Source organism: Uranotaenia lowii, chromosome 2 (genome assembly GCF_029784155.1).
Source record: "Uranotaenia lowii strain MFRU-FL chromosome 2, ASM2978415v1, whole genome shotgun sequence".
NCBI classification, from domain to species: domain Eukaryota; kingdom Metazoa; phylum Arthropoda; class Insecta; order Diptera; family Culicidae; genus Uranotaenia; species Uranotaenia lowii.
The window spans coordinates 384302820-384316944 of record NC_073692.1 but is presented as its reverse complement, the minus strand read 5'-3'; the positions used below and the strand labels follow the sequence as shown (position 1 = coordinate 384316944).

The window sequence follows — 14125 nt, the reverse complement described above, 5'->3', positions numbered from 1 at the left end:
AAAACCGGTGAATGACAGGAATCTCGCTAGTAAAAAAGCGTCGCTAGTCCTGCTGTCGCTATTCGGTTTGGTGCTATACACATAATATACATACAATACAAATACAGGTCGGACTCGATTATCCGGAGTATTGATTTTTTTTTTCACTCCGGATAATCGAATCTTCCGGATAATCGAATCATAAAAAAATGTTTTTTTTCAGTCTGAGGACGTTAAATTGTAATTTTTTTGTGCATTATTCTTGTAAAATGCAGTGACGTATAGCCAGAAATATTTTTTATAGGAAAAAGGGGTAAAATAGTGATAAGAAAAATAAAAAAATATGTAATATTAAACAATTACTGGTTTCACTTTACCTTGAACTGACACATCTCGGAAGTGATTTTTGTTCTCATGCTTCGTTATTCAATGAATGAATTTGTTTTTAAGCTTAAATAAACGAGAAGTTTCCTGACAAGAAATATGAATTTTATTTAACTAAAATGAGAATGTATCAAAAAAGAATATCAAAAGGGGAACATACTGAAATGACACCCTAGCTTAAGTCCCTCTTTTTCTTACTACTTTCACGTTTGTACATTTGATCATACTTTGTAAATAAACTAAAATACATTTCAAATCCACTCATTTTCAACCGAGGACAATCGATAATTAATTAATCAAATAATAAATTATTAACCCGTTACTTCCCACGACTTTTTTTAAATATTTGAACAACAAAAAAGGTTTTGTAAGGAAAGAGCTTGAACAAAAGTTGTTCCCCATGGTCTCAAAAGTTGTAATTCGTTGGAAAAAGTTTTTGATTGTTTCAATAGTTGCTAGATTGTTTTTCAATAGTTACTATATCTAAATTTCAAGAAGGCTTATAGACAAGCACAATAAGTACACAAGGAAGTTTATAAAATTATTGACTGCATCATAGTAGATTTAGAAACTGGATAAAGACGCAAATGTTGTGGATCACTTGTGCTACCATGGGATGTAGAGAGTTAAATACATTGACAACTCTTATTCTTACCCCTCCTGTTCCTAGCTACGTTCTTGCTTGACCACATATTTATATTATGTATTATAGAGTTAATGAGTTTGATCTAGAACAATACACTGTGGATAACCGAGTTTTAATATAAAGTACAACTACTATACTGTCCCTGAACCCCACTAACTCCGTCCAAAGCTAATAAAAATATTATTTAGTGAATTATAGTACTAAATTATTTAAAAAATCAAAATGAAAATAAAAAAAAAATTTATTTTAAAATTCCGGATAATCGAGTCTAAAATTCCGGATAATCGAACTCCGGATAATCGAGTCTCCGGATAATCGAGTCTGACCTGTATAGGAAACCTATTTTGATTGCATAAAATCATTACCATTCGTACGAATGACGAAATGTCCATAGCAGAGGAGCGTGCCCCTATACAATGGACCTGAAAAGTAAACTTTATGATTGACCTGATTTTTTCTGACCAGCTGATTAGAAACTATACTGGCATAAATTTTGTATTCTAACTTATTTAACACTCTTTATATTTTCATTATAGTTTTTGATTATTGTTTTGCCTTTGAAATCCTATTACACTTATTAGAGTCTTTTTAAAGTATTCGAGTAAGGTTATTAGTTACAGTTCTTGTGTCTTTGATGAAAAAAAGGCTTGATCTCTAGAAAAAAGTGAAACAATAAACCTTAGGTGAATTTCCAATTTATTATCATCCATCCGTATTATTTACAAAAACTGTTGATTTATAAGTATCAAATATATTAGTACCATTTGGCTTATAAATACAGCACATCTATTCTATAATCCGCATTAAGTTCGTATATGAGCGCGCATGTTTTTATCTCAGTTTTATTTAACCGTTGATAGTAAATAAATTGAGCATTTAAATTAGCTAGTATTTAAATCCGTGTTTTACTAGATAAACTACAGAAAAACAGTATATTAAGAACTTTCGAAGAAGTAAGATGAAGAAAAAAGGGAAGAAATTAACTTTGGATCTCTGAGCCATCTGCGTCTGACTGCCGCCAACTGACTGATTGCAAGTTTCTCATTTGGTGATGTACCGATCCAAATTGTCCCAGTTGCAGGAATAGTCGATCTGGAGCAGCCCCTTCTTGCTCAGGCTGAAATGCTGTGGCGTGTAGCAGACGTTGGCGTTGGTAGCCGCAATCGAGACGGCCGAAGACGGGTCAACCGGACCGGTAGCAACGGGCGGGGGAGGCAACGGGGGCACTCCGATGTGACTGGGCCGCCGGGCCATGCTCATGTGCGACACGACGCTGGTGCTGCGGGATCGACGACGCATCGGACTCTGACGGCTGGTGGCGTAAAGGGGGACATGTTCCATCGGAGGTCCCGGTGGATATGGACCGGCCCCGGCACACTCGAAGCAATCGTTCAGGGAGTAGTAGTTACCGCCGCTTCCACCGCTTCCACTTCCGCCGGCAATGCTCGGGGGAACCGTTCCGGGCATGTCCATCAGTGGTGGTGGCAGATGATGCGGGGCTCCAGGGTGTGGTGGCATGGTCATGCAGCAACAGGGTGGCTCATAGTAATCGTAGGACGGCGGTCCCGGGAACTCAAGCTGTGGAATGGGTTTTGGTAGGACGATTGGCCGACGACTGGTGGCACTTTTGCCGAATCCGGGTGTGTGAAGCCGCAGGGCGGACATGGAACTGTCGCAGGAGCTCGGTTGGTCCTCCGACGAGGATTCCAGATCTGGAAAGAAAAGATGAAAAATAATGAATATATGTTTTTATCCCATTGTATTGCGCCTATTTCGAAAGTGGGAGGTGTCTTTAAGAAAAATCATCATCCATCATATTAATTGCTCAAGTTTTGCCCCCTCAATATAATTATGACATTTTGTCATTTTTGTTACATTTGTCATTGTCTTAATTTAGTTTGATTTTTGTCGATTTTGTCATTGTTGTCATTTTTGTCATTTTTGTCATTTTTGTCATTTTTATCATTTTTGTCATTTTTGTCATTTTTGTCATTTTTGTCATTTTTGTTTTTTTTTTAATCATTTATGATATTTCTTGGTATGAATTGCATTTTTCAGTCGTGCTTGATTGTGTTGATATTTGGTGCTCAAAATAAGATTTTTTTTTCTTGAGATCTACTTAAAATGAGACTACTTTTAATTTAAAAAATCCTTCAAAAAGGTGTCCTGACCTCAAGTAGATCATATTTACACCGGAATAATGGGTTTTGAAAAATAAATTAAAAAATCCAATCATATATTTTTCAGATTTTGAGATGGATGGATAAGTTTGATTAATATTCATAACATCATTCACGTGCTGTGGTATCAGCCAACCTCACTTTATATGACGTCCACCTTCCCAAACACGGCATCTGTCATTGGATGCGGCCAAACCAATATGGATACCCATAATCAGATACATATTTAGTTCGTAGTAGATACGCCAACAGCTATGCAACGACTCGGACTCTATCATATTCAGTCGATCAGTCAAGGTTGACTTCTTCGTTATGAGAAAAACTCCAAATCCAAATCAAAACAATCTTTCGCCCGATCTTCGTGTCGGTCGTCGGTTGTCAATCGTTGTGATATTTATGGCGCCCCCGTATCATCACCGTCATGCGTTTGCGTGTGGCCATCGTCCATGGTTCAATGCATTTTTGTTTCACTTCACTTTTTCTACCGAAGCTATCAAAACAACGAACGACTCGAAATTTCGGCGCAATTTCGGGGCTTATTAAATTACACAACGTATCATCGGTATCGGTGCATTATCCATCATCAGCAGCTTTCAAAGAGATCGCACCATCAGGGGAATTAGAAAGAAAATAAGTCATCAAAGTTGATTATTTTAACGAACACTAAAAAAAATATTTAAAAAAAAACATTTAAATAACAAAGAATGTCAATAACAACAAAAATTACGTAAATAATTTTCCGAAAATACAATGATTTATTTACGTGTTTAAAAACTATTCACAAGAACTGAGGCAAACATGAAATTCACAGATTATAATTCAAATATGAAATCAGAACATCAAGGTCAACATCAACTGTGTTTGTGGAAAGAATATACTGTAATTAGGGGAGAGTGAGGATACTTGATACTTGGCGATACTTGATTCCTTTGCTATATCTTGAAACAGAAATGTCATACAAATATCATATGATCTAGAAAAATGTGCCAAATAGAACAAAACAACCATGCTGTTATCTCAACAATTTTTTTTATTTTTGTTTTCGAGTTATTACTTCGTTTGAAAAATTTAACAAAATGTGATATGAAGATCTTTAAAATGTTCCCCACATGAAAAAATTATAAAGAAAATTTATTCCAATATCTCCAGTGTTAGAGTGTAATATGAACTTCAAAGCAATAGGAAACTCTCATTTTTTTTTCAAGAAGAAGTTTTCCAAAATGTATGTTATGGGTATAATTGATCCCTAGAGTCCAAAATGATATAGGTATTTTTCTTCTGAAGGGATCGTGATCATTGGTTATTATGAAATTACTAATATTTGTCCAATAACTAATGTTCATCCAGTAATTATCTGTTAAAAAGAACTAAAAATACTGTATTTATCTTAAAATCAGTAAACTGCGCATTCAAGTATGCAATGACTATAGGATAGTAGACAAACTTTTGGAATTCTCTGTGCCTGATAGTCACAAACAGTGAAATGAGAAAAAATATGGAAAAAAATAGTTAACTGGCCTTTTATCTTCGGATTTGACTAGATTTTTGCCTAGGGTCAGGGCACCCTGAATTAAGGATCAAGTCTCCTTAAGTAAAGGATCAAGTCTCCTGTAACAGAAAAAAATATCATAATTTTGTTGGTCTCACTAAAATGCTTCTAGTTTATCTACGAGTTCATGTATCGTTCTAACTTTTGGAGTATACAAACTTGAAATTACATGCTGTCAGAATATGCAAAGGACAGTGAGTTGCAAAGTTTTTCCTAAAAAATATGATGCAAATAAGAAATGGGGATCAAGAATCTCCATTCTCCTCTATTGTGTGAAGAGCTGTAACATATTTAACAAATGTCCGAAAAATGGGAAATCTGAAATCAGAAAACTGAATATTTAATGTGTTTCGCCTCTTTACTAATTTGATTTTACTAAGAGTGTATTACCAGAAATTACGAACTTTGGCACAATCCACCAATCTATGATCAATATCCTCAATTTGATGGCGACAAATTGCTTTTCTGCGCAAGCTATTTTCTCATTAACAAGAAGATACTGCTGATACTGATACTGATACTGATACTGATAATGATGTGTTCCATAAACTCCTATAAATTAAACAACCTCACCAAATTCAGCTAGCTCATTCTTCCTTCCTCTTAAAAATACCATTTGAATGTATACCATGATAGAGCTTTGAATTATCTTCAACCAATTGGTCAAATATTGTGACTTAAGCTTCTTAGAAATTCTTATGTAATCCGGGTCTTCTCCGAAAGCTAGACAGCGGGCGGCCTTTAAATCTTCTCAGCAAACCTCTCCAAGCCGAGACATTCCGTTCTTCCGCTGGCGTAGCAATGATGACTCCCGAAAGGCGGTTTCGATTCCTAGGATCCAAGAAAATAAAAACTTTTCCCATTTTTTTCAAATGAATCACATTCCATCCTCCATTCACATTTGCATTCTAAAAGCGCATCCTCCAAGAGATTTCTTTTCGCCATATTTTTTTCTTCACAAGATCCTGGGAAAACCTGGGATCCATCCTTTTCCATCAGCAATTTTCTTCATAGCCGTGCGAATTGCAGCCAAAAGAAAGCAAAAGTCTAGGAAATGGACCAAATCCATCATTGAAAATTTTTCAAAATTCTTCTTTTTGCATAAAAAACTTCTTAAAACTTTGCACCATCGAAAACACGTCTGCCACGAACAAGCACAGCCTACCGAGTCATAATCAGAAGTAATTGACTTATGAAACATAGAGGTATGTACTTTTCCAAATATGTTTCCAAGTGTAGCTAAAATATTGTTCTAATGTTCTAAATGTTTCACTAGAATAGTCTTTAGCTCCAGCTACCTTTTTCAAATGCATCGAATATATACTTAATAGTGTTTAAGGTGTTTTAAACTACATATTTATTTATTCGATCCTAGGCTTCAGCCTTTAATCTTTACTAGTTTTAACTAAATATTAAGAATACGCTAACTTAAATCTATTTTTGATTTGTTCTCTGGACATTTCTAGCTTTATCACATTAGCATGAGCGTTGTAGAGCGCCATCATTCTATAAATAGGTTCATTCCGAGCGTAGTTTTGGATACGGTTTGTTAGCTGAAACGGCCTTATGCTGCGCAAACTGCTACGTCCTTCGTTAGGTGAGATTTGTGACAACAAATACGGTGAAAAATATTTTCCAGTGTTAAGATCTTTAAAAAACAACACGTCGATTGATTTCCTACGATTTTCCAGTGCATCCAATCCTACCAGCATACATAAGGCTCGATATTCCGGCATTTCGTCCTGCCAACCAAGGTTCCTTAGGGCGTATCTCAGAAATCGTTTTTGGACTCGTTCTATTCTGTTTTTATGTAAATTGTAGTATGGCTGCCACACAAAACTGGCGTATTCGATTGCAGTTCGGATAAGGCCAACATAAATCGAAACAATGGTGTAAGGGTTGTCCAGCTCGTGACAAACCCTGCTTACCATACCGTACATGGAGTTTGCTTTGGCAACGACTTGTTCAATATGTTTTGAAAAATTGAGTTCCGCATCCAACTCAACGCCTAGGTCCTTCACCGACGATTTTCTAGCAATGATACTGTTGTTTTCGAAACGATATTCGTGCAAGATGTTATTCATCTTCCGAGAAAAGGTTATCGTGCTACATTTTGAGGCATTATTTTCAATCCAAACGCGCTGCAGCACTCAGAGAACCTATGTACCGCATTTTGTAGAGTCAAGCAATCCTTGGGGTTTCGAACTGGCAGGAACATTTCCAGATCATCTGCGTATATCAAAACATACACGTCAAGCAACACTCCGGGGAACTCGTTCATAACAGTGATGAAAAGAAGGGGTCCCAAGTGACTCCCTTGTGGTACACCACTGTTAACCGAGAATACGCTGGATCTCGCATTCCCAAGCTTCACGAATTGTACTCTTTCTGTTAGGTATGAACCAATCCACTGCAGGCAAGTACCGGTAATTCCATTTTTACATAGAACTGATAGGAGAGCATTAATGTCGATCACGTCAAAAGCCTTTGACATGTCGGTATATATGGTATCAACTTGTGATCTCTGCATCATCCATTGAGTAGTGCGAGAAACGAATTCCGCCAAGTTCGTCACTGTTGAACGCTTTTCAAAAAGCCGTGCTGAAAATCTGACATCTTTCATTTGATCGTAAATTATGCTTTCGAACAGTTTGGGAATCGCAGAGAGAATTGCTACCCCACGGTAGTTTTCAGCAGGCAGTTTAGAACCATTCTTATGAATCGGCAAAATATGTGAGATCTTCCATAGTTTTGGAAACCGACCTTCACGAATTGAAGCAGAGAATAGCAATTTCAAAGGCTCTTCGATGCCGGTTACGCACTTTTTGAGAAATGAATTTGGAATTCCATCAGGTCCACTTCCTTTGGACTCATCGAGCAGTAAAATTTTTCGTTGAATGTCGGTGATCGATACTCTCAATTCAGGAATAATTTCGGTTGCGGCTTGGAATATATTAGGGTCATTTATAATCTTACTTATATCGTCTGCATAACAATTGATAATATCTTCATATCGAATCAAATTTTCTTCCAATTGAGCTATCAAAGGTTCTATATATTTAGATAAGGTTTCGTATGGCGGTTGAGTAGACTCGTGCTTGATAAGACGCGAAAATTTCATTCCGTGTCAAAAAAATGAAAGTTTGAATAGTTTTTGATAATTTTATAATCTACGAGTCCAGTTGTGAGTCAGAGTTGTGTTATCCTTGAGGATTGTTCCTGATTCCGAATATTCCGATTCGACGAAGATTGTTTCTCGGAACGCTCTTCACTGAACCTGTGCCTCGCATGCCGATACCGATCAAGAATCGGTATATACAGAATACCAATTTTGGCAAAACATTTTTGACAAATTTGTTCAAACAGAAAAATTGTTTCCAAAATTTAACTAAAACTGTCGTTTTTTCGTTTTTTTAGAATTTCTAACCAATGTAATCTTAATGCCTTATTAGCCAGCAAGTCTCAGCGTAGTCGATAGCATCTTTGTCTTCTATGCCAACTGTGTTGAGATCAAATTTTGATCATAAAATCTACCATGCCAAATTAGAGAATATAACAGTTTAAGACGTAGAGGAAAGTCGTGTGAAGCGGACACCCTAAGGTAGATCCGCAATAGAAAATCAGATATTGCTCGCAATCGCAGTTTTCGTGCAGATGGGCAGTTCAAGTTGTTTGCTATCGCATTTACCATTGGAGTTAGCGAAATTTTTTCATCAAGACTGTTTTTATAGCTATTTATAACATGCTTTCAAATAACATTTTTCAAAAATTGTCGGGTAAAACGGACGTTGCTCAGAAAAGGTACGTTTTGCCGCTGAAGTTGCTGTAAACTCACTGGTCCAAGTCCAGAAGCGAAACAGTGTGGTTTCGGAATTCCGCATTTTATATGCGCTTTTTTCACCGGAGATTCTGTTTTTACAGTTTTTATGGCCTGTTTGAGATACTGAGTACTTTTCGACCGACAAATGCACTTCCCAAGGTCTTCTGAAGGTATATCAAGGATCAAACCGATAAAAAATTTAAAATACCTGAAGAAACTAATATGTCCGTTTTACCCGACCTTGAGTTGTCCGTCTTACTCGCCTTAGTAACTTTTTTTTAAAACGTTTGTTATTCAAGCCCTTTGACCGAAAATTGCTGATTTTCCTCCAGATGGCTTAAAAGAAGCCTAATAAACACTCCACCTTTGAAAAGGTTGACATTTTCGAAAATTTTGCGAGTTTTGAACTATTTTATGAGGAGAAAAAATTACATAAAATAATGGATCCCCAAAAAGTTTTTGTTTGTTTTGTTTACTACTATGGGACCTTGCTCGTTATAAATAAACACAGGGTCTCGAAAGTGTTGATACACTTAGGCGAACATATCCCCATCATTAGATTAGTGCCAAACATTGTAATTCTCGAAATATTGAAAGTGTCCGCTTTACCGCTGTGTCTGTCTTACCCGAATTTCCCCTAGTAGGTCATACTTGAAGTAGAAGTTCAAGTAGGCGTTGCCTTGTAAGGACATCATAATAAGTATTTCCACAGAAGTAAAAAATTGTATACATAATATTTTTCCAACATGGAATACAGCTGATTATAACTGCGAATGTGAATATTGTGAACTAATTGTGAAGTGCGCTGTATCAAATGGGAAAATCCGGAAAGACGTGAGAAGCGGCAAAACGGCTTCAGAAGTTTCGGTTGGAATATGTCCCAGCATCAAAACATTATCAGGCCTGCTCCTGCCAACTAAAGACGAACGGTAAGGAATGTCTCCGCTCAATGATAACCTATTCGGTGAGATCTAACCATTTTACAGTTTTATATTCTACATTTTAAAAAAAAAAAACCTATTCCTTCCCTTGTTCCGGTATCTTTTGCGGTATTTATCACATGGTTGGCCTGGCCGTAGTAATCTGCAATGCATGTTTAAATGTAACATACATTACGTTGAAAAGAAAAATGAAGGACACAAGTCTTTCATATTTCAGAATGATTAGGGGAGATTGGGGATACTTGATCCCCTTTTCTTATTTTCACCATATCTTTTTGGAAAAAATTAGCAACTCGCTCTTTTTTACATTTTCTGACAGCGTGTAACTTCAAGTTTCTATGCTCCTAAAATTAGCACGATACTTGACCCCGTAGATGAACTAGAAGCATTTTCGTGGGAGTAAAAAAATTGCGATATTTTTGAAGTTAGGGGAGACTTGATCCTTTATTCAGGAAGCCCTAATCCAGGCATGTCAAACTCGTTTAAGTGTGCGGGCCGCATTAAAAATCTTTCATTTTATAAAATTATATTATTTCCTCTCGTAGCAAAAAAAAATCTTTTAAATATTGTGTGGCAGGAAAACCAGCGTACTTCTGTATAGTAAGGAATTTTGTGATAATTTAAGACGGGGCTACGCGGGCCGCATTGACCAAGGCCGCGGGCCGCATGCGGCCCGCGATCCCCCAGTTTAACATTCCTGCCCTAATCCATGGAAAAAATCAAACAAAACCCCAAGATAGAATGCTAAAGGACTATTTTGGTCATGTTTGTTCTCATTTCACAATCTATAATTGTCAGAAAAAAAAATTCTATAGCTTATTCTCAACCCTTATGACATTGCATACTTACGGGCGCAATTTTTTATAAATATGAAAAAAATCATTTATTTTAGCCCTTTTCTTCAATAATTGATGGATGAATATTAGCTTTTGGATAAATATTAGTAATCCAGTAATAAGCAATGGCCACGATCCATTGAGAAGAAGAATATACCGGGATCATTTGTACCCATATATTAGGGATCAATTGTACCCAAAATCAACATTTTAGAAAACTTATTCTGAAAAAAGTTGGGAGTTTTCCATCGCTTTGAAAATATTGTATTTTGAAGTTCATTTTACACTCGAAAGATTGATGTATTGGAATAAATATTTTTGTTATCATATTTCCATGTTAGGAACATTTTAAAATGATGAAAAAAGATCTTCAAGTCACATTTTGTGAAATTTTTCAAACAAAGTTCAATAACCCAAAAACTTATTTTGTTAAAAAATTTTGAGCTTCAACCATTGCTGTCTTGTTCCATTTGGCACATTTTTCTAGAACATTTGATCTATGTACGACATTCCAGTTTGGAGATATAGCTAAGGAATCAAGTATCCCCAGGGATCAAGTATCCTCATTCTCCCCTACATGTTTTGGCTATGTTGGTAAAAGAAGAAGTAGATATAAATAAGGTTTCGTATGCAGTAGAATGTTAAAATCTTTATTTTCAACTTTTTCCGGGATCCCGAGAATTTCCGGGAAAAGGATTGTCAGATTGCCCGATTCCCGGGAACGCTAAAATGGCCAGTAAATAAACACTCTACCAATAATTAACTTTTTTCAAGACTGCGTGTAATATTTGCTCCTACGTACGAAAAGTTAAAGTTTTTAGTTTATTTTTTACTCCTCTCGTTTTTATTGAGAAAATATGTTTCAACAATTACTTTAAATTCTTAAATCCAGCACTTAGCAGTCGTAAAACGTTACCATGCAAATATTAAAAAAAAAATATTATGAACTTTTATAAAATACTGAATACAGTTATATTTTACAGAACTTTGGGGTTTCCCAGTAAAGAAAACTTTCTCTTTTTTTTAAGAATAAATGCTTCAAAAAAGTAAAAATCCTAGGATAAAATGCTTGGTCATTCTGGATGAAACCTCTCACCAATTTTGTTTTTTTCAGTTCAATGTATAAAATTCTAAATATTTATTATTTTTATCTCTAAACTGTGATCTTCGTCCCTTCATTTGAGTAGATATTTTGAACCAACTGTCAATAAATCGATTGTTGACAATCGACAATATGCACTGATGATACTTGCTCAAATACAGTGGAATCCATTGATCACTTCAATACCTAATAAACTTTAAACTTTTTTTAAAGACCATTGTTTGATAAAATTAACTTACACCTTGATCCAAAAACAAAATGTGGTCTCCGATCTAACATTTTGATCGCAACTGCTCCAACTGCTCTCAATTTTGCTATTCAAGGACTTGGTCCGCTTTTATCTTCTCAGCTTCGATGCAACGCCGCGCCTTATTCAATTCCTCTGGTAACCTTAACAGTAGCCCTTCAAATGATAGTGCACATTTTTCGGAAAACAATTTATTCCACTTGTCACAACTTTGAATGAATGTCTTCTGCTGACGCCTTCCGAAAATGTCTCTTCAATGGCAACGACCTTTGATATTTCATGCTATGTTAGTTGGTTGGTGGCATGCCGCCAGCACATTTCAACAAACGGTCGCGTTTTCAGGTAGATTTTCCGCGCTTAAAACAATGGACCCGCTGCATGGCGCCGTGGTTGGCAGTCTGTCATTATTCAAACAAAACAAAACATCTGCACAACTGCACTGGATTAATGAACTACCATGACGACGACGACGACGACGAGATAAGAAACGCTAGACATGAAGGAGCGGCGCAGCAGAGTTAAATGCACACTTGAACTACAACAACGATTCACTAATTGCCCGAAGAATGCAAAACAAAAACAACAGCAGAAAAAAATGGCACCGACTGACAGCTTTGGGCCCGGAGGGTCTCGGTTCAAAAATTCCCACAGGGCAGATATTCACGTGGGAGTTTTTCCGATTTTTTTTTCAATTGCTTCAATTCGAGATTCGGTTATCTACCATCGTTCACCACCGAATCAAACCAAATGACTTTATCATCCCTGGCGGCGGCCGCGGTGGAGAATTCGCTATTGTTTTTCCTTTAATCGGATTCCGAATCCGCGGCCTCGTCGGGATTTCGACTTTGACGTTTCCCTCCGAAAAGGAATTTTGTGAATTTCACGCACTCAAAGCCTACTGAACTGGGACGACGCAGAAGACCGTCACACCGAAAGTGAGAGCAATCCCGCTGAACTGCACTCTCGCGAGATCACCGACAGACTACGAAGAAGCGCACCGAGCAATCTAGCGGAAAGTGTTGGTTGAACCCATGATGAAGCTGCTGAAGGAAGACCTCGTTCCAACAACAGCGATAGGCTAGTTCACCTGTAGCTAGAGAGAAGTAAACCTAGGTGTCTCTAGTTAGTTCATATGCGAGTGGACTCGTTCGATGATAGCTTCTTCTGGTAGGCCTACGAGAGATGGACGAACGAAGAACAGGGGACGGATAAAACTTTTTATTTCTCTGAAACCTGTTCCCTCAAGCCAGCGGCCCGGGTGCGTTTCTGGTTCACATACCTACCTATATTTTCTTCAATGAAAAACCTGTCCGTCCGTCCGCCCAGTCCGAGGGGAAACAGCTCTGACGATTATCGGAAAGGCAGTGACGACCTGTTGTTGAGGGACTCACAAAATTCTAATTTTCTTGTAGGAAATAACATTTTTGACCAGTAGAAATAAAAATTCCCCTTCTTTTAAATCAAATATGCCGATATTGGCGGTTGCTTCAGATATTTTCGGATTTCAATAAGTTCATTCTAAAGCTTGAAATTTCAAGACTATTTCACATTAAAATATTTTTTTCACTCAAAACTGACTGTTTTAAGGAAGGGGTAAAAAATAACGCGGATTTTTCTGTTTCGGGATCAGACTGGACCCCTCATCCCCTTTACAACTCTGGGGCCTCATTAAAAGTACGTAAAACGTTACCAAGTAACAGGTTATAACAGGTAAAACTTTTCCAGGCTGTAAAAGTAAATTTTGATTGATGAATAATTGATATTAATCAGTACTATTAGATAATCATGAAGTCGATTTTTCTATGTCATAACCTAAACATAGTCCATTCCGTTAACTGATTGGAACTGAGCTAAGGAAAAAATGTTATAATAATCTTGGATTTTTCTGATGAATTCATTGAAATTTGAAAACATCTTGTAGAACCGCAAGTTTAAAGCTGTTATTGCCCCCAATAGATCAAAACATCAAGTGTATACAATCGAACACGGAGAAAAAAGACGACAGTTGTTCTAATTATTTCAGCTAGTTATACCAATCATCAACGCGTAGTTGATTTTTTCGCATCCAACTATAAATGTAATAGACTCAACTACAAAATGATGATTGTCTCTACCCAATCAACTATGAATAAAATGGATGCAACTATAATGGTATAATTGATTCAACTGTAAATATTATAGATTCAACTACAATTTTATATTGATTGTAGGCATTCAACTATAAATTTACTTGATTCAACTACAAACTGCTGATTGACGTTACGCAATCAACTATGAATATAATAAAATCAACTGTAATAACATAGTTGATTGAATTGTAAAGAAGAGGCGAATGAACTTAATATTTAAAGCCTCTATAATCAATAAATAAATAAATCAATCAATCAATAAACTCACTTAATCGATTCAATTGTAAATATGTTAGATTAAACTACAATAGT

The 14125-nt window shown here is 36.5% G+C and overlaps 1 protein-coding gene across 3 annotated transcripts in view; it reads right to left on the bottom strand.

The window, feature by feature from the left end:
* Positions 1-1698: 1698 nt before the first annotated feature.
* Positions 1699-14125, bottom strand: part of LOC129748342 (uncharacterized) — a 119098-nt gene continuing 106671 nt past the window's right edge. For all 3 annotated transcript variants that reach the window (XM_055742910.1, XM_055742909.1, XM_055742911.1), the window contains one exon: positions 1699-2721. In XM_055742910.1, the coding sequence (XP_055598885.1) occupies positions 2051-2721 (671 nt within the window). In that variant the 3' untranslated portion in view covers positions 1699-2050. The remainder of the gene's footprint in view (positions 2722-14125) is intronic.